The sequence below is a fragment of the Natator depressus genome, chromosome 13 (genome assembly GCF_965152275.1).
Source record: "Natator depressus isolate rNatDep1 chromosome 13, rNatDep2.hap1, whole genome shotgun sequence".
NCBI classification, from domain to species: Eukaryota; Metazoa; Chordata; order Testudines; family Cheloniidae; genus Natator; species Natator depressus.
In genome coordinates, this window is record NC_134246.1 from 31,758,036 (window position 1) to 31,778,608 (window position 20,573).

The 20,573-nt window shown below is 50.0% G+C and overlaps 1 protein-coding gene across 1 annotated transcript in view; it reads left to right on the plus strand.

Annotated features, from left to right (window-relative positions):
- The first annotated feature begins 390 nt into the window (after nt 1-390).
- The window catches only part of LOC141997886 (arf-GAP with SH3 domain, ANK repeat and PH domain-containing protein 1-like), a 103,495-nt gene continuing 83,312 nt past the window's right edge, over nt 391-20,573 (plus strand). Inside the window, exons 1-2 of the mRNA XM_074970438.1 lie at nt 391-528; nt 20,312-20,384. Coding sequence (XP_074826539.1) covers nt 391-528; nt 20,312-20,384 — 211 coding nt within the window. The remainder of the gene's footprint in view (nt 529-20,311; nt 20,385-20,573) is intronic.

Below are 20,573 nucleotides of genomic sequence, written 5' to 3' on the forward strand. Positions count from 1 at the left end.
TGGGGGTACTGGGAAGGGAAAGCTCTGGGCTGTGTGTGTGTGTCTGATGGGATGGGGGGCAGCTCTGAGGGGGGGTGTATGTCTGAGATGGGCTGGGAAGCAGCTCCAGGATATATGAGAGAGAGAGAGAGAGAGAGAGAGAGAGAATGAATGTGTGTGCGCGCGCAGGGTGGCAGCTTTGGGGTGAGGCTAGGCTGGGCAAGGGGATAGCTCCTGGGTGGGGCTGGGCCAGGATATCTGCTCTTGTGTGTTTGTTGCTCTCCCTTCATGAAGCAGCTGCCTTGGCCACTTCCTCCCAGGCTTGCGGTGTTCTCAGCAGTTCCCCTTCCTGGAGCCGGACGTTCCGCTCCTGCTGGCCAGTCCTTATCACCCACCCGCAGCACCTTGCATATGCCCTTCAGGATGCCGGAGCTCATCTCCGTCCAAGACTTCATCTCCCAGACTCTGGAGGATCTGAGCTCCCCAACCACCTCCTCCTTCACCAGCCACATGGGCAAGTGCCGAGGCACCGTCTGCAGCCTGGAGGAGGTGAGGGGGCTGGGGAGGTTCTGCAGCCCACAGGCTGGAGCCGGGGAGGGGGTGCAACAGTGGACAAAGTCCCGCTTCCCTCCCCTCTCCTGCCTTGGGGCACAAACAGCTGGTGGGGTTTGCTAGGGCTCGGCTGATTGCTGCACTTTGCCTGCTGCTGTTTCCAGCCATCTCTCACCTCCCCACCCTTCAGACCTTGACTTCCTCTTCTACAATCTGCTTGCGCCTGCCTGCTGCTTCCCCATTCAGTTTTTCCATTGTGAGGCCTGAACCAAATGTCCTGGCCCCACGGAGTCACTGAGAAAGTTGCTGTGGAATAAGGTTTAGCAGCCTGCCCTGGGTCCAACTCTGCCCAGACTAATGGATACAATTAAAGTTGGACACAGGGAAGCAGTAATTTGAAGGAAGATTAGACCAGAGTCACTACAGGGAGGTATTTGCACCACTGTAGTAAAGGCTGTAACTTACTATTTAACAGACAAGTTTTCTAAGAGCTTTTCTTCACCACAGATGTAGAACCTTAGAATTATAGGGTTAAAATGGATTGCAAGGGTCATCTAGTCCAAGGGTTCACACAACAAATTTTTTAGTGACCTCAGTGTGGCCACCAACTCTTGCTAGTGGCTGCGCTGACAATTTTTCCTAAAATACTTAATTAACTTTCAGAAAAACAAATAAATATGTGCATATACATGTCCAAACCATTGTCATTTATTTATATAGGATTTTTTTCAGACTCAGTAATGAAAATAATGTACAGTTGTCTCTATTCTTTACTGGACCTAAACAGAATAGAAACACAAATAAGGTGCTTTGCATGTTCTTGTCTTTTTGTTGGTGTTGCTTCTTTTGCTTTTTTTAAAGTTGCTAGATGGTAAGTCTGCTGCTGTGAAAAGTGGTATTTGTATGTTTGTTAATATCACTTTTCACAGCAGATTTACTCAGCCCCGGCAAGCCCTGGGACAAATTAAGCCCTGGATGGGGAGGTAGGCAAGGAAGCCGTGGGGCCCAGGGACAATGGCGTGGGTGGTGAGCCTGGGACCAGAGCCGGCTACTGCGTGGATGGAGCCCAAAGCCCTGTGGCCAAAGCCCCCCCTACCCCGCCCCAGGAAAGTGGGGAATTCATCAGCTGCCTGCACCTCCAGCGTTTGTGTTGCTGGAGGGGGGCAGGGCCCATCACCACTGGTGCCCCTGGGAGAGAGGCCACTGCTCCCCGCTGCCCAATCACAGCCCAGGAGGCTGTAGCCCCAAGAAAAGCCCCTGGTGACCGCATACAGCCATGGTAGCCGCATTTGAGAAATGTTGAATTCTAGTCTAACCTCCTGCAAAGATTCAGGATCTGTTGTGTCTACACCATCCAACACAGAATCACAGATGTAAGCCTCCTTTTGTAAACCTCCAGCGAAGGAGATTCCACAACCTCCCCAGGTGTCTGTTCCATTGTCCGACTGTTCTTACAGGTAGGAAGTTTTTCCTGAGATTCAGTCTAAATCTGCTGAGCTGTAGTTTGAACCCATTGTCTCTTGTCCTTCCCTCTGTGGCAAGGGAGAACAACTGTTCTCCATCTTTTTATGACAGCCTTTCAAGTATTTGAAGACCGCTATCATATCCCCCTTTAATCTCCTCTTTTCCAAACTAGCCGTCAGCCTTTGCTCATATGGCTGCATTCCACCCCTTTGATCATCTTTGGCGCTCGCCTCTGGATTCTTTCTAGTTCCTCTTCATCCTTTTTATACATTAGTGACCAAAACTGGACACAGTGCTCCAGCTGAGGCCAATCAGCGCTGAGCAGAACAGTACCATCACCTCCTGTGATTTGCATGCTATGCCTCTGTTAATGGAACCCAAAATTGTATTTGTGGACTCAGGTTGAAGTTGTGAGCCACCACAACTCCCAGATCCTTCTCAGCAGTGCTGCTGCCAAGCCAGTTTTCCCCCCATTCTGTATTTGTGCATTTGGTTTTTCTTCCCTACGTGGGTATTCACCCACAAAAGCTTATGCTCCAATAAGTCTGTCTATAAGGTGCCACAGGACTCTTTGCCACTTTTACAGATCCGGACTAACACAGCTACCCCTCTGATACTTGACACCTTACATTTATCTTTGCTGAATTTCACTTTTGTTGTCTATAGCCCAGTTCTCCAATTATCAAGATCCCTCTGAATCCTAGCTCTATCCTCCAAAGCATTGGCAACCCCCCCCCCCCCCCCCCGTGTTGTGGCACTTACAGATTTGAGCAGGGGGCTCTCTAGTCCTCTCATTGACACCACCTGCGTAGCCATGTATTTACTTCCCCACTTTGACACTCCCTACCCTGGCCTTTTCCTTCAAAAGGGAGGATGGACGAGAACACCACTTTCACCCCAAGCTCTTTTATCCTTCTTCCCAGAGCCATGTAGGGTTGCCAACTTTCGAATTGCACAAAACCAAACACCCTTGCCCTACCCCTTCCTGAGGCCCCACCCCTTCTCTGAGGCCCTGCCCCCACTCACTCCATTCCCCCTCCCTAGGGTGACCAGATATCCTGATTTTATAGGGACAGTCCCAATATTTGAGGCTTTGTCTTCTATGGGTGCCTATTACCCCCCACCCCAGTATCGATTTTTCACACTTGCTCTCTGGGCACCCTACCCCTCCCGCCATGGCTCACTCTCCCCCACCCTCACTCACTTTCACTGGGCTGGGGTGTGGGAGGGGATGAGGGCTCCAGTTGGGGACATGGGCTCTGGAGTGGAGTCAGGGATGTGGGGTTTGGGCTGCAGCAGGCAGTTCAGGTGTGGGAAGGGGGTGCGGGCTTTGGGAGGATGTTTGGGTGCAGGATGGGGCTCAGGGCTGGGACAGGGTGTTGGGGTGCGGGAGGGAGTGTGGGGTGTGGCTGGGGGTGGAGGCTCTGGGGTGCAGCTGGGGGATGAAGGGTTTGGGGTGCAGGATGGGGCTCAGGGGCTGGGACAGGGTGTTGGGGTAAGGGCTTCAGGAGGGAGTTTGGGTGCAGAAGGGGGCTCAGGGCTGGGGTGCAGAAGGGGGTGTGTGGTATGGGCACTGGGAGGGAGTTTGGATGCAGGAGGGGTTCCGGCCTGGGGCAGGGGGTTGGGAGGAGGTTCAGGGTGCAGGCTCCGGCCAGGCGGTGCTTACCTCAGGTGGCTCCCAGTCCACAGTGAAACGGGGCTAAGGCAGACTCCCTGCCTGCCCTGGCTCTGCGTGGGTCCCAGAAGCAGCCGGCATGTCCAGCTTCTAGGCACACGGGTGGCCAAGTGGCTCTGGCGGTGCCCGCACCTGTGCCTGTAGGTGCTCCCCCCCCCAGCTCCCGTTGGCCACAGATCCCAGCCTATGAGAGCTGTGGAGACCACGCTCAATGCAGGGACAGTGTGTAAAGCTTCCCTGATTGCCCCTGCACCTAGTGGCTGCAGGGACACGCTGGCCACTTCCAGAATCCACATGGAGCCAGGGCAGGCAGGGAGCCTGCCTTAGGCCCGCTGCACCACTGACTGGACTTTTAGAGCCCGGTCAGCAGTACCGTCTGGAGCTGCCAGGGTCCCTTTTTGACCAGGCGTTCCAGGCAAGAACCGGATGCCTGGCAACCCTAGAGGTGATCAGTGATCTACTCAAGGTCATTCTTGGCAGTATTGCTGGTGCCTATGTGGATAGGTAGGAAGGAGCAGTGGTCCAAGGACTTGAGGAGTCTCGACAGACTCTTTGTCACATCCTGAACTCTAGCTCCAGGCAAGCAGCACACACTTTTGGGGATTCCCAGTCTGGGTGGTAGATAGATAACTCTGTCTCCCTTAGGAGGGAGTCCCCGACCACCACCACCCTCCTCCTCCTCTTGGGAGTGGTGGTCATGGAAATCCCATGCCTAGGACAATGTATCCCATGGCTTCAGGTCAACGAGGTCTCCTTCTGACTCCTTCCTCAGATGACGTTTCCAAGGCATTCTCAACAGTAGTACCTGTACAGAGGGCCTAAAAGCAGTCGCTTACCTTGATCTGTGCTGGGGTATATTGGTTCTCCTCCTCCTTCTGGAAGTCATATGCTGATAACTTTCTTCCTTGTTCTTCAGTCCCCCCTACACTGCCCTGTCCAATTCTTCAGCATGCTATGCCCGCAGTACCAAATCCTGACTTCTATCCAGGAAGTCTACATTTTCTCTGATGCATTTTGCACGCAGGGTCATTACTTGGGTCTCTACTCCTTTAACCTTTTCTTCCAGTATGGGGACCAGCTTGCACTTTGTCTTTGTCCTGGAGCTTAGAAGTGACTTTGTCTGTACAAACAGGGCACGTCCCATGCAAGTCACAACAGCTGATACTATCCATATTTCCTACCTTGTAGTGTGAGGTATCAAGAGTCTCTTCAGATGCTGTAATTGCTGCCTGCAGAAGCCTGAAAGGCAAAACTGCGTGTGGGCTTTCCCCCTAGGCAAACTCCCTCTGTTTGCTTCTCCTCTTTTCACTGCAAGTCAAGTGATGCCCCAAGCCTGAGTCCTGTTCACACACATGCAAAACACTTGAGCATGGTGGCGCTGGTAACTGGACTTGGCTGGCCTGTCCAGGGCCATAGACTACAGTCCAAGTTGGGCCTTGACTACACTTACAGCACTGCAGTGACTCAGCGCTTAGTGAAGTTGCTGCCTATGCCGAGACGGGAGGGCTTTGCCCATTGGCACAGGTACTCCACCTCTCAGAGGCAGGAGATGTGTTGACAGGAAAAACCCTCCCACAGACACATTGCTGTTCACATCGGGAGTTCAGACAGTATAACTGTGTCAGTCAGGGGCGTTTTGCACCCCCCTGAGCAACGTAGTTATAATGTACGTTTGTAGCATAGACTAGGGTTTACACACAATGCAGCAGCAGCTAATACAACCATTCTGTACAGCTCCCGTGGTATTTGGCAGTGAGGCTGCTCTCACTCGAGCTCGGCTAACTCAAGAGGAAATCACTTATGTGAGTTAACACTACAGTAAAGACATAGCCTTGGTGCTCAGAAACCCATATGCTTAGATGGTTTGGCTTGAAATTTGCTGTGCCCTGGGGGTGGAATCTGGGATTGGAGGTTGTTTGAGGCAGGGGTTCTCCAGATACTCCCCCCAAAATAATGTGTCATCAATATTTTACTGTTTTTATTACTTTTTTGTGCACACTTGGCACTCAGAGGATAGCTCTGATCCTCCTCAGACTCCCATCACCCACTGGGTTTGATCTCAGAGGTACCCACTGGCCCTTTGGTGAAACAGACGCTATTCACTGTAAAAGTTGGCTCTACAACGTGACTCAAACATTGACACGTGCAGCAGGACTGAGCCGGTGCTGCAAGCCAGCATGTTTGACAGCCTAATATTAGAGTGAGTGGGTGGCTCAAGGTGCCATGCTCTGGCTGTTGACCCTGAACATCCCCCATGTATTGTGAGTTTGAGTCCTGCCTTGGGCACATTAGTTGCTCTTGCCTGTATTCCTTCTGGAAGGCTTGTTCTCTTCCTGGTTTAAGAGCGGATATTTCAAAGTTCTCTGAACAGATTCAGATGCTACTTTAGAAGAATTGTCAAGGAAAGTAGCATTAATTAAATAGAAGGAAGACGAAACCGTATTATGGTAATATAATCACACCACATCCTTCCCAACAATTTCCTGACTAAGGGGGCTGATTATAACCAAAGAAAAGCAAGCAGCTGCAACTCTGATCAATGTCAGCAGAATCAAGGGGGTGTTGCTGAGCAACGGGAAGTGAACCCATAATAGACAGGTGTATTCCAAGGACTGGTGTAAGGTCAAATGCTGTGCCAGGATAGCGCCATCAGTCAAAACCATAACTTATATTTTTCATGAAAAACAAACACAGAAAACAAATTTCAGCTTTCTACAACAATTCACTGACACAAACCCAGGAATCATACTTCTCTATTTCACCATCAAAGTGCTGTAGTTCCCATGACCTTCCCCCCCCAGAGTAAGCCTCTTTGGCTTCAGTGCTTCCTGGGACCCCAACTTCTGCAGTCAGCAGTGACTCTCAGCCAGCGTTGTAAAACAGAAGGGTTTTTAATCACCTGGAACACAGGATAGAACAGTTCTTTGTTAGCTGTAACTTTCTGGTTTCTGTGCTAAGTACATCTTGGTCAGGCCCAGAGCCCTGGCTCTCTCCGCCAGAGACACAAACCAGGAGAGGATCCCGCTTCCAGCAGCCCATCCTCAGTCACGTCCATTTGTTCCTCCTCTGCCATTGTTGTCTTTCCCGGGCAAAAACCTGAACTCCACCTCAACTCTTTGTTCTCTAACACATTGCAACTGGCTGGCTTCTTTCAGAGGTGCCCCCCCCAGGCCATCAGTTGCCTAGGTTACAAAGCATCTGGCCATTGTCTGGGTCCAGGCAGCCAGGCGATAATCATACCTGGTCCTCTGTGTCTCTACAAATATTAAGCCACCTTTCCCTCCACCTAGGTAAACATGCAGCACATGCAGAAAACTGAGAACACAGTATTCATACAAAACGTTAAGAAAATCCCCACGTTGTCACAAAGGCATAAATTTTTAAAGAGGAGTAATTAACCATTGGAACTATTTACAAAGGGTCACGGTGGATTCTCCAGCAATGATAAATTTTCAGTCAAGATTGGATGTTTTTCTACAAGATCTGCTCTAGGAATTATTGTGGGGAAGAGCCTTGGCCTGTGTTATACAAAAGTCACACTAGATGATCACAGTGATCTGGCCTTGGAATCTATTAATCAAATCTACCAATGTCTGTGCCCAGCACAGCTCCAAATAGCACTTCTCATCATCCTGTCCGGTGGCCCCCACAGTGCTTTGGGCAGCACCACTGAATCAAGGAATACAGAGGCTGACAGAGGGGTAAGGGACAGGGATCTCACTGGGGGACTCCACAGGGCAGGGATCAGAGAGGGCAGAGGTAGTTTTTTGCATGTGAATCCCTATAGGATTTAAATAGTGCCCTTTAAGATGCTGAGCTTGGCACTGAAATACTGACCAGCACTCCCACTTGCTGTGCATGCTTTGAGTGGAGGTCTGCAGCCCTGTGTTCCCGTATGGGCATCATTCTGTCTTATGGTCTCTGTAACGGCACCTCCCGCTGGTTGCTCCAGGAATTACCTCTTTTCAGCTGCGGAGCACCCTCTGCACACGGTGTCTCACCCATTGTCTGCTCTGCTGGTTTGGGACCCGCGTTGCTCCCCACTCAGCGGCGTCCTCTTCAGGACACTGCCCTTGGCAGTGTCCGCTACTTATTTCTCACCCCCCTTCCAGGGGTCACGGCAGTCCTTTGGCTTGCACCCGCCACAGGGGCTAACCACAACCTGAAGTCTAGCCCCTCACTTCAGGGGCAATTTGCAGTCTGTACTGGCCATGCTCCTCCATGGCCAGGTGCACTGCAAGGGGGGGACCCAGGCCCACCAACTACTCTGGGTCCTGACCCAGGGACCCTCTAGAAGCAACCTCTCTGCCCTCCTTCTCTCCCCTTATCTGCCTATCATCCCTGGGCCACTTCCCCTTGGCCCTTACACCTTCTTGGCCCTTTCTGGCAGGGGCCTGCGGCCTAGCCAGTAACAGGCCAGAGCTCACCCTCCGCTCCCCTGAACCTGCCCAGCACTGCTCTAGCACAGGTGCTATCCCTAGGAGCCAGTCCTCCTCCCTGCTTGTCAGAGAGAGACTCTCCCCTGCTCTGCAGGGCAGCTCCTTAGCTCTGGGCTGCCCCAGCAGCTGCCTCCTGTCTGGCTCCTAACAAGCCTCACCCTAATTAGCGGCAGGTTTCCACAGCCTCCCTGGCTGCTTCTGCCCCAAACCCTACTGGAGTGGGCCACCTGCACCACTACAGTCTCCCTTGAGCTCATTCTCACATCAGTCCCCTTGCCCTTTTCCAGTGGTACTGACCTTGCTTACTAGCACGGGACATGGTGCAATTTCCTTGTGTTGCTTCATTCTCAACTGTCACTCCTTGTAGCTCCATCCAAAGCCAGAATCTCTCATTTAAAACAGAGCTGCTAGGTCAGGAAATTGTGGTTATGGAAAATGTTGTTTGCTGCTGAGCCCAGGCCTAGGTCTCTGCAGTCATTAAGGGAAAAAAGGTAACTAGAAAACCAGTGGGGTTATGCCCCTCTGTGCTGCTTTATGGTACATCAGGAGGAGGGCCTGGAAGTGCTGGTTTTTGCTTTAACATGATTTTTACAGCTTGTTTTTACCTTAGAAAGGTCAGGAAGGCGACCACTAGCTAGTCTCTCCTGGTTTTGCTGGGGGCTTCTCAGTGCCAGGGTGGTAGGGTGGGAAGGCTCAGTAATGTGGCCATTGGGCTTAATGGAAATGTGCATTTTTTAATATATGCATCTTGTACTCTAGAGCACATTTAAAAATTGAAATACAATGGTGAGAAGGTTGGAGCTGGGGCGGAGAGGGGAGTTGCAGAGATGGTGCTTGACATGAAGCACAAGTTATTAAAATAACATCCACTCTCCAGATTCATAGATTCCAAAGCCCGAAGGGACCACTGTGATCATCTAGTCCGACTTCGTATATAACACAGGCCAGAGAACAGCCCCAGAATAATTCCTAGAGTACATCTTGTAGAAAAACATCCAATCTGGAATTAAAAATTGTCAGTGATGGAGAATCTACCACAGTCCTTGGTAAATTAGTCCAGTGGTTAATTACTCTCACTGTCAAAAAAGTACATCTTATTTCCAGTCTGAATGTGATTAGCTTCAACTTCCAGCCATTGGATGGTGTTACACCTTTCTCTGCTAGATTGAAGAGCCCATTATTAAATATTTGTTCTCCATCTAGGTACTGATAGAATGTAATCAAGTCACTCCTTAACCTTCTCTTTGTTAGACTCAAAGAGCTCAATCTATTTAGTCTATCACCGTAAGGCAGGTTTTCTAATTCTTTACTCATTTTCATGGCTCTTCTGTGAACCCCCTCCAATTTTTCAACATCCTTCTTGAACTGTGGGCACCAGAACTGGACCCAATATTCTAGCAACAGTTGCAGCGGTGCCAAATACAGAAGTAAAATAACCTCACTACACTACTACTTGAGATTCCCCTCTTTATACATCCCAGGACGTCATTAGCCCTTTTGGCCACAGTGTCTCACTGGGAATGCATGGTCAGCTGATTATCCACCACAACCCCCAAATCTCTATCCTGGGAAGCAGTGACTCTGAAAGAGTCCCCCATCCTATAAGTATGGCCTATGTTCTTTGTTCCCAGATGTATACATTTACACTTAGCTGTACAAAAAACATCGTCCAGCTGAGCGCTTTACAAGCACAACCCTTAGGTCACTATCATAGTCCCTGTTTTACAAGTGGGGAGAAACTGAGGCAGACAGCGGGAAGTGGCTTGCCCAAGGTCACACTGGGCATCTGTGTATAGAACTTCAAACAACGTGTGTTACGAACTTGCATTTAGCTGCAAGTATATCTAGGAACAAAGAATGCTGGCTGCACATACAAGCTGGAGACTGTATTCTGAATAGGATTTGCAGTCATGGCAGAAAACAGCCAGACAGGAGCTCCCTGTGCGACACTTTGTACCAGAAGGCAAATGTGATCCTTGGCTGTATAGATGTAGAAATATTGAGTGGGAGTTGGGAGGTGATGTTATCTCTCTACAGAGTGATGGTCAGACAGTTCGTGGATACAGCATCCAGTTCTGGTGCCTGCACTTTAAACAGGATATTGAAAAATGGGAACAGTTGTGGAGAAGAGCTACAAGAATGATTTAGGGGCTGGAAACGCTGGCTTACAGTGAGATATGTAAGGAGCTCAGTCTGTCTAGCTTCTTGAAGAGAAAGTTAAGCGGAAACCTGACCAGGGTCCATCAGTACCTACCCAAGCACAAGTCTGACTGCTCTTTAATCCGGCAGACAAAGCAGAAAAAAATCCAGTGGCTGGAAAGTGAAGTTTGACCATTTAAAATTGAAAATAAGATGCACATTTTGAACAGAGAGGTGATTAACCACTGGAGCAATCTACCATGGGATGGCTCTCTACAATGTATGCACTAGGGGAAAGTTCTCTGGCCTGTGCTCTGGAGGAGGTCAGATTAGATGATCACAATAGTCCCTTCTGGCCTTAATATCTAGGAATCTGAAGGCAGAGTCTGAGCCAGGCATAAGTGATCTGAGAAACAGCCAGAGCCTCCCCACCCTTTCTACCTTGGCATTGAGGGCATGTTCTCCAAAGTATCAAGGAAGACAACTTCTCTGGAACCAAGGGTGATAACAAGTAGCCCCAGGAGTTGTTGGTACAAACAAGGGCATTGGAGGGGGGTGGGTCTGTGAGATGATGCCAGTGTTGTGGTTCGGGTCTCGTGGCTTCACAGTGCAGGACCCCGCCCTGTGAGAATACTGCATCTCATAAGAACACAAGAATGGCCATATTGGGTCAGACCAATGATCCACACAGCCTAGTATCCTGTCTTCTGACAGTGGCTGGTGCCATATGCTTCAGAGGGCATGAACAAAACAGAACAGCATAGTTCTCAAGTGATCCAGTCCCAGCTTCTGGCACTCAGAGGTTTAGAGACACCCAGAGCATAGGGTTGTGTCTCTGACCAGCTTGGCTAATAGCCCCTGATAGACATATCTCAGTCTTTCTTTTTAACCCAGTTATACTTTTGGCCTTCACAACATCCCCTGGCAACAAGTTCCACAGGTTGATTGTTTCATATGAAGTACTTTCTTTATGTTAGTTTAAACTTGCTGCCTATTAATTTCATTGGGTGACACCCTCCCCAGTTTGTGTGTTATGTGAAGGGGTAAATAACACTTTCTCCACACCATTCCTGATTTTATAGACCTCTGTCAAATCCCTCCTCAGTTGTTTCTTTTCTAAGATGAACAGCCCCAGACTTTCTAATCTCTCCTCATATGGAAGCTGTTTTGTACTCATAATAATTTTTGTAGCCCTTCTCTGTACTTTTTTCAATTCTAATATATCTCTTTTGAGATGTGGCGACCGCATCTGCACCCAGTATTCAAGGTGTGTGTGTACCATGGATTCATATCATGGCATTATGATATGTTCTGTTTTCTTATCTATCCCTTTCCTAATGATTCCTAACATCCGGTTAGCTTTTTTGACTGCCGCTGCACATTGAGCAAATGTTTTCAGAGAACTGTCCACCATGACTCCAAGATCTCTTTCTTGAGTGGTAACAGCTAATTTAGATCCCCTCATTTTGTGTGAATAGTTGGGATCATGTTTTCCAATGTGCATTACTTTGCACTTATCAACATTAAATTTCATCTGCCATTTTGTTGCCCAGTCACCCAGTTTCGTGAGATCCTTTTGTAAGTCTTCACAGTCAGATTTGGACTTAACTCTTTTGAGTAATATTGTATAGTCTGCAAACTTTGCCACCTCACTGTTTACCCCTTTTTCCAGATCATTTATGAATATGTTGAACAGCACTGGTACCAGTACAGAACCCTGAGGGACCCTGCTATTTACCTCTCTACACTGTGAAAACTGGCCATTTATCCCTACCTTTTGTTTCCTGTCTTTTAACCAGTTACTTATCCAGGAGAGGACCTTCCCTCTTATCCCATGACTGCTTACTTAACTTAAAAGCCTTTAGTGAGGGATCTTGTCTAAGGCTTCTGACAGTCCACGTACACTATATCCACTGGATCACCCTAGTCCACTCAAATAAATTTAAATAGAATTCTCTGAAAATTACTTTTTTTTGTGGGCCTTCCTTGATGCCAAGGAAGTTGGTGATGGCACAGGTGTCCATGGGGAATCACTGTGCTGCCTGGCTTCAAGCTGTTTCACCCCAAGAATGGTAAATTTGGCCTCTTCCCTAAGGAAGACTCTCAGGCTTCTGCATGAGCCCAAGGAATGAGGAGTAAATTTGTGTGCCTTTCCCAGAGGGAATGACTGTCACTGCATGAGAGTGGGTCAGAACTATTGTGACGAGGTGTCACCCCCGGGATGCAGTCTGAGAGCTAGGAGAACCGCTGTGCCCCTCTAACCAGCCTGCTGGGTCATCCCTTCTCACCCTACTTTGTTGGTGATTTAGCATCTCCAGGCCCTGTTACCAACCAACACAACAGCAGGTGGCGCCACACACCCAAGTAAGCTACCTGAATGCTTACCTAAGCCACTCACAGACAGGCAAGAGACAACAGCCAATTTCCCAGCTTCCCAGGCTCGCACCCTGCACTGGAGTATAAATCCAAAATTATATCATTTTGCATTGCACAGGGGTCTGTACAATGTAAGCTCATAAATAGTTCACCCCTCCCTCAATGTGGAGAGGAGAATACACACTTGTGTTAACCAAGCTGAGATTTTCCCTTGACACTTCACTTAAAGGCACACTGGTTTAGATTAAAACATAAAACAAGTTTATTAACTACCGAAAGATAGTTTTAAGTTATTATAAGTGATAGCAAACAGATTAAAGTAGATTACTTAGTAAATAAACAAAACCGCAAATTAAGCCTAAAATACTAGAAAGATTGGATATGAATTAGCAATCTCTCCCCATGGCTGAAGATACAAGCAGGCTGGCAGATTCTCAAGGAACAAGCTGCACTTGCTTTGCAGCTTGGGCTCCCCACCCCATTCCAAGTCCTTGTCTTTCAGAGCTTCTCTCAGGTGTTGAGATGTGGGGGAGTGAAAAACAACAGATGATGTCACTCCCGGCTTTATATAGCTTTTCCATATGGCGAGAACCCTTTGTTTCAAACTTGGTTCCTAGACCAGTTTGTGAAAAAATACAGGTACCCAAAATGGAGATCAGTGTCATGTGATCTGGTCACATGCCCTTGTATATATTGTGTTAGAGGGCTTTCCCTTCACCCTCTCCCCTGATTCTTGTCACGCAGACAGAAAGCAGAAGACCAGAAGTCCGAAGTGCAGGCAATGCAATGTTTATTGGGATTATTTTCCAGCAAGCCTGTGTCCCATAGCTCTGATGCCGCAGAGCCTTGTTTCCCAGTGTTCCCTCTCCCCCTCCTCAGCAGGCATAATTATATCTGAAATGCACATCCACAGTCCCACCCCTTATAACTTAGCATCCTGTTCCGTTTTGGGTCTGGGGTCTTCATCTCAACTCTTTTGTAACCCATGGGAGGGGTAAGGAGTGAGGTTGTCCTACGGTCAGAGACAGGCATTTCTTTGGTCTTTTAGTGTTTTATACCTTCCCCCCAATTGCCCTTTGCCCCTCCTGATGGTTGCTTAACTTTGCCTTGAGATAGGGGTTGAGGCAATCTTAAAGTGTGCATTCAAGTAACACTTTAACTGCTCTTATCTGTTCCCATTGTACTAACAAACCCATCTGACTAGGCAGAAGCAATATACATAGTCTTTTGTTCTTTGTTTATACATATTAGTATAAGATATAAGAGTATCAAAAAGTCAAACCCAAAATTCTATCCCAGGCTAACAGACAGTCATAGTAGCTGTTATTCATAGGCTGTCTCCAGTGTTCTCAGGAAGGCTCACCAGATGCGGGATAAGCTTCTCCTAAGGCCTGTTGTTTCCCCTGATGGCCCATTACCTTGAACAGACCCTTCCCAAACAGCTATCTAGACTGGAAGCATCTTACCTACAGATGATGTCACTCAGGTGTAACTACATTTGCAATACAACTACATAGTCAATATTCATAACTTTAGATACAAAAATGATACATACACACAAATAAGATAATCGTAGTCGGCAAATCCTAACTTTTACAATGACACCACACATGATATTTTTCTTAGGTACTGTCATCCTGACCTTATCTTTTAGGAGGGGTCGGTGTGTTCCTGTTATCCCGGGGGAATGTTTTTGTACCATCCCTGATATCGGGATGTGTTTGCGTGAGTACTCTGTGCCTAGCACTTCTTAGGAATGTGTATTTCTGTAATATCAGCCCTGTTCTTGCCAGATTCTATGAGCAGGTCCTGCCTCATACCAGGTCTCTGATACAAGGGCTTATGTCTCAGGCTTTCTTCCTACATTCCCCTGCTTTTTGTCTTTTTATGGGGAGGATGTTTACCCATTGTCCTGGAAAAGCATAATGCATGGACTGAAGATGGCCCAGTGGGCTAAACATTGTTATGTGGCCACCTTACATCTTCCTACTACAGACAGAAGGTGTAAATTTTTAACAGTCAGGGTAATTAGCCATTGAGTCCATTTACCAAGGATCCTGGTGGATTCTCCATCACTGACCATTTTTAAATCAAGACTTAATGGTTTTCTGACAGATCTGCTCGAGGAATTATTTTGGGTGGGTCTCTGGCCTGTGTTCTATAGCCCTATTAATTAGTCTTTAAACATGGAACAGCATAACTTTCCCCCCGTGCTATACAGTTCAGTGTCAGGTAGCAAAGGCATCAGATGGTGGCTACAGCACTATTGGATCCCCTACCAGGACAGTTGGGTGAAGGCAAGAAAAATCAAGCTCCTGCAATAGTCTCTTTAGTCTCGCGCATTGCGAGTGAGTGGGACTCTCCTGGGGGGGGGGGGGGAATTAGTTTTACAATTGTGTTTAGAATCTCTCCCTGGTGAGGTGAAGGGTATTTGAATCACACATTCCATCTCCCACATTCAACCTGTTGCACCTCCTGGCCTTCTCCTGGTGCCTGCTTGGGCCTTGCAATGAAAATGAGCAAGTGAGCGAAGGGTGGGGAGAGCGAGCGACAGAGGGAGGAGGGATGGAGTGAACAGGGGCAGGGCCTCAGGGAAGGGGTGGGGCAAGGGTGTTCAGTTTCCTGCTATTAGAAAGTTGGCAACCCTACTCCCTGCCCTCTGTGGGGACTGGCCTGGGGCCCACCACACCCCCCTAGATGTTCCTCCACACACCCTATGGGGGTGTGCCCCACAATTTGGGGACCTGTGCTATAGATTTTGTAGATAGCCTTCAATTACACTGTGTGCAGCTGGAGCACCTTGGTCTCAAACAGCGGAAGCATTCGCCTTTTCTTTCTTAGGGCTAGTCTGTGATGGCGAACGGTGCCTTATTGCTTCCTCCAAAGGCAGTTGGCCTGCCTCAGGGCCCAGACCCCACCTGGGTGAGCTCTTCAGGCCTGTCCTTAGTGCAGTGGGGCCCTGGCCAGGCTGGACTCTCAGAGCTCTCTCAAGGGAGTAGTTCTTTACAAGTATCATAAAGAATAAAAGATCTCAGTCTGGCCCTAAGATACCCATGAGAGATGGGAAGCGGACCCTGAGAAGCAGATAGGGGGCCAGGAAACAGAGGAGTCTCTTTCCAGCCCTCTTGCCTGACACAGGTCCTCCACCTGTCAGCTGCACTGCAGCCAACCCCATAAGTGTAAAAATCATGAGACTGGCCCCAAATCATTGGTTTTTTTCACGTGATTTCTGCTTTGTGAACTGCCTGCCCCCTTGGGTCTGTGTGAGACGGTCACAGGTGTGACCCACCCCCACCATGTGTGTGTGAGACGATCACAGGTGTGACCCGCCCCCACCATGTGTGTGTGAGATGGTCACAGGTGTGACCCGCCCCCACCATGTGTGTGAGAGATGGTCACAGGTGTGACCCGCCCCCACCATGTGTGTGAGAGATGGTCACAGGTGTGACCCGCCTCCACCATGTGTGTGTGAGATGGTCACGGGTGTGACCCATCCCCACCATATGTGTGTGAGATGCTCACAGGTGTGACCCATCCCCACCATATGTGTGAGATGATCACAGGTGTGAATGCCCCTGTGTGTGTGTGAGATGATCACAGGTGTGCACCACTCCCCCACTCCCTCATAGGTATGAGACGATCACAGGGCATGAACTCTCCGCTCCCGTGTGTGCGTGAGAAAGAGACGATCACAGGGTGTGAACTCCCTACGGTTACCAACTTTCTAACTGCACAAAACTGAACACCCTTGCCCCACCCCCTCCCCACCCCTACCCCGAGTCCCCACCCCACCTATTCTCTGAGGCCCCGCCTCCACTCACTCCAGCCCCCCCCCGCTTGCTCTTCCCCATTCTCATTCACTTTCACGGAGCTGGGCAGGGGGTTGGGGTGTGGGAGGAGGTGAGGGCTCCAGCTGGGGGTGTGGGCTCCAGGGTGGGGCCAGAAATGAGGGGTTCAGGGTGTGGTAAGGGGCTCCAGGCTCCAGCTGGGGGTGCAGGCTCTGGGGTGGAGCTGGGGATGAGGAGTTTGGGGTGCAGGAGGGGCCCCTGGGGGGACAAGGGGTTTGGAGTGCGAGAGGGGGTTCCGACCTAGGGCGGGGGTGAGGGTTTGGGTGGGGGTGTGGGGTCTGGGAGGGAGTTAGGGTGCAGGAGGGGGTTCAGACCTGGGGCAGGGAGTTCAGGGTGCGGGATCAAGCTGGACGGCGCTTACCTCAGGCAGCTCCCGGTCGGCGGTGTAGCAGGGCTAAGGCAGGCTCCCTGCCTGCCTGGCTCTGTGCTGCTCCCGGAAGCAGCCACTATGTCTGGTCCCTATGCGGAGGCACAGCCAGGCGGCTCTGCACAGTTTACGCGGCCTGCACCATGGCCAGGGGGAGCTGCAGAGCCAGCACGGCGGGGCGGGAGCAGCACGCAGGGCTTCCCTGATTGCCCCTGCCCCTAGGGGCCACAGGGGCATGCCAGCCACTTCCGGGGAGCTGCACAAAGCCAGGGCAGGTAGGTGTAGTAGGAAGAGAGCCTGAGACATGAACCCTTATATCAGAGGCCTGCTATGAGGCAGGACCTGCTCACAGAATCTGGCAAGAACAGGGCTGATATTACGCATGCCTAAGTAGTGCTAAGCACAGAGTGCTCTCACAAATACATCCTGATATCAAGTGGTACCAGAACATCCCAGTATCAGGGATGGTACAGAAACATTCCCCAAGGACAACAGGAACACACTGACCCCTTCTAAAAGATAAAGTCAGGATAACAGTACGTAATAAATATGTTTGAATTGAACCAATATGTACAAGGTGATAACTAGCCCCATCAGGGAGCAGTAACTATGTCAGAGGCAGTGCATAATTTGTTTGTATCAGGGTATAAAGATGTATCTCAGAGGGAGTATCTTTGTCCTGCCAAGGGGGGACTGGAAAGTCCCGCCATTCACTGAGCTGCATCCATTGTCACAGAATCATAGACGATGAGGGTTGGAAGGGACCTCAGGAGGTCATCTAGTCCAACCCCCTGCTCAAAGCAGGACCAACCCCAACTAAATCATCCCAGCCAGGGCTTTGTCAAGCCGGGCCTTAAAAACCGTGGGGCCTGGGCTGGGGATGGGTCCTGGGCTGGCTGAGCTGTGGTGGGGCCTAGGCTGGAAGGGCCTAGATTGGTGGCGGGTCAGGGACCTGCCAACAATGAAAAGAGGCTGGACTTGCCAGTGGACTTGCTGACCCTGGCTGTGCCTGTAGACTCTGGGAACAGCTATCCTGGTGCTTGCATAGCATGTGCCAGCCGTGCTGGTGATGGACACTGGCTGCTCTGGGTCTGGAAAGCCACCCTTATGGCTGGCCTTACCCCTGGGGCACTGGGTCTGTGGGAAACCTCCCTCCATTGTGCATCTTGGTCACAGGCATTCACCACAGTTGGGTCAATTCCTGTGCCACTTCAGTTTGCTTCAAGCAGCCCTAGGAATTAAAATAGAAAGGGGTTTGTGCCTTTTCCCTTCTTCTCTGGTGGCCTCGAACTCACCAGCTCTCTCTTAGTACTTTTCTGGCCCCCATGGGTGTAATATCTGAGCACCTCAGAGCCTTCAGAAATTAGAAAACAGGTCTTACGGTGACTGACTCAAGGAGCTCAAACTAGTTCGTTTAACAAAGAGAAGGTTTAGGGGTGACTTGATACAGTCTGTAAATAGCTACATGGGGAACAAGTATTTGATAATGGGCTCTTCAGTCTAGCAGAGAGAGGTCTGACATAATCCAATGGCTGGAAGCTGAAGCTAATCACATTCAGACCGGAACTAAGGTGTAAATTTGTTAGAATAATTAACCAGCGGAACAGCTTCCTAAGGGCTGTGGTGTATTCGCCATTACTAGCAATCTCTAAATAGTGATTGGATGTTTTTCTATAAGATCTGCTGAGTTCAACCTCAGCCATAGGATTTAGAACAGGAGTAATTAATGCAGGGACGCCATGTGTTGTGCCTTAAAAACCATTAATCTAATGTGTCCTCACCCACCCCTGTGGGGCAGTGCCCCCTCCCCATTGTACCATCAGGGAGCAGAGGCTCAGAGAGATGGGTGACTTGGACAAGTCACCCAGGAAGGCTGGGGTGGAACAAGGCACCTTAATGCTGCCCTGCAATAGTCATACAATTATCATTAAGGCAGTGTGGGTTTTGTGGGCCTAGTTTAGATTACACTGATTTAAAGACACCATCATTTTTCCTCTCATGGTGTATCCTGACCCTCATGTCTTGAACCCAGATCTGTAGGGGAGGCCCCAACCCTCCACTCGGCAATGGAGCTGGCTAACACTTACCTGGGACCCATGAAGCCCAGCCCCAGTGTGAGGCTCCACCCCTGAGGTCCAATTGGTAGAGTCCCATGGTGGCTGATTAGCCACTGGCCCTGCTGAAGCTGGCAGGGAGCTGTCTGAGCCACTGGGCTCCACCCTGCTCTGGACTGTGTGCCTTGTGGTCCCTGCTCCCGCAGCTTCATTCCTGGCATCTGACCTGTGGTTTCTGAGTCCAGTTTGCCTCTGTCCCTCTGGTATCCTAACTCATGGTTCGAATCTCCAGTTTGTCTTCTGCAGCAGACTCTGGCTCTGATTTCTAGGTCTGGCCACCCATGCCCTGGCTGTGACATGGCAGAATTAGGGTCTGTGGGTGCCCTACCCTTTCTTACCTTAACAGATTGGGATTTAGAATCATAGAATATCAAGGTTGGAAGGGACCTCAGGAGGTCATCTAGTCCAACCCCCTGCTCAAAGCAGAACCAATCCCCAATTTTTGCCCCAGATCCCTAAATGGCCCCTCAAGGATTGAACTCACAACCCTGGGTTTAGCAGGCCAATGCTCAAACCACTGAGCTATCCCTCCCCCCCATTTCTGGGAAGTGTAACCTTAACTCTGAATTGCTTGGGTTTGCAATACTTGGTTTAGACCTATTTACAGTGTCTTAACCATTGTTTTGTCATACGTTACCCAGGCAATTGTAATCTGGCACTGGAGTGCGGGACTTTGCTACCTTAATAACGTAGTTGGATCATGGGCTGAGAGGGCCAAAAGTGCCTGCAGGAGTTGGGTGCTCAGCCCAACTCCCAGTGCAGTGAGCTTTGGGCACTGAGGGCTAGATCCAACACTTAGGCACTGCTGAGATCGTCCAAACCCTCACTCAGCTGCCACCTAAATTCCCTAGGCCCCTAAATTTTTGCAGCTGGGCAAGTGCAAGCTGCCACATCCGGATGCTGGTGTGCTCTGAGCAAGCCTAAACCCTCACAAAAGACAGCTGTGGGTTAGCGGGTCAGGAGTTTGGGGGTGGGCTGGCTGGTGTGGGTGTCCCAGAATACCCACAGGCCACAGGTAAGGCCTTTTGTGGGTCTAGTCATGATTGTTGAAAGCCCCAGCAGCAGTGTATTGTGTGTAAAGAGGGGAAAGAGCAGGGTATGAGCAACAACTGGGCTGTTGGTTATTAGGGCTCCTTGTAGCAGCTTCCCTCAAACCGAGCAGGAGAGACAAATGAGCAGAGGCTGGGCAGGGCAGTGTGTGGTGCTTGCGCCCTGGGGTGTGCTGGCTGGTGCCGATAGGCTGTATAAACCAACCCACTTCCTGCCTGTGTAGCCCATCTGCAACATGGCTGCGTCTAGTCTCATGTTTAGAGGGTTTGGCAGGTAGAAACCTACAAAACCTCTTTTGTTGTTCCTAGGCCTTGGATTCTGATCGAGCTGTACTGCAGAAAATGAGGAAAGCCACCAAAGCAGAGCATGCTTCTGGACAAGGTCAGAGCAGAGCCGGAGACCCAGAGTGGGCCAGGGGGAGGGAGGCTTGTCTGTTGGGCTGGAGAGTGGGCAGGGGGAGCTGGGGTTTTGGAGACATGCCCCCACGTTTGTGCCTGTTTCTGGGTATGTTGGAACCCCTCCAATTGCAGGGGAGTCCCCCAGTCCTGCCGCTCTCTCCATGCTCCTCAC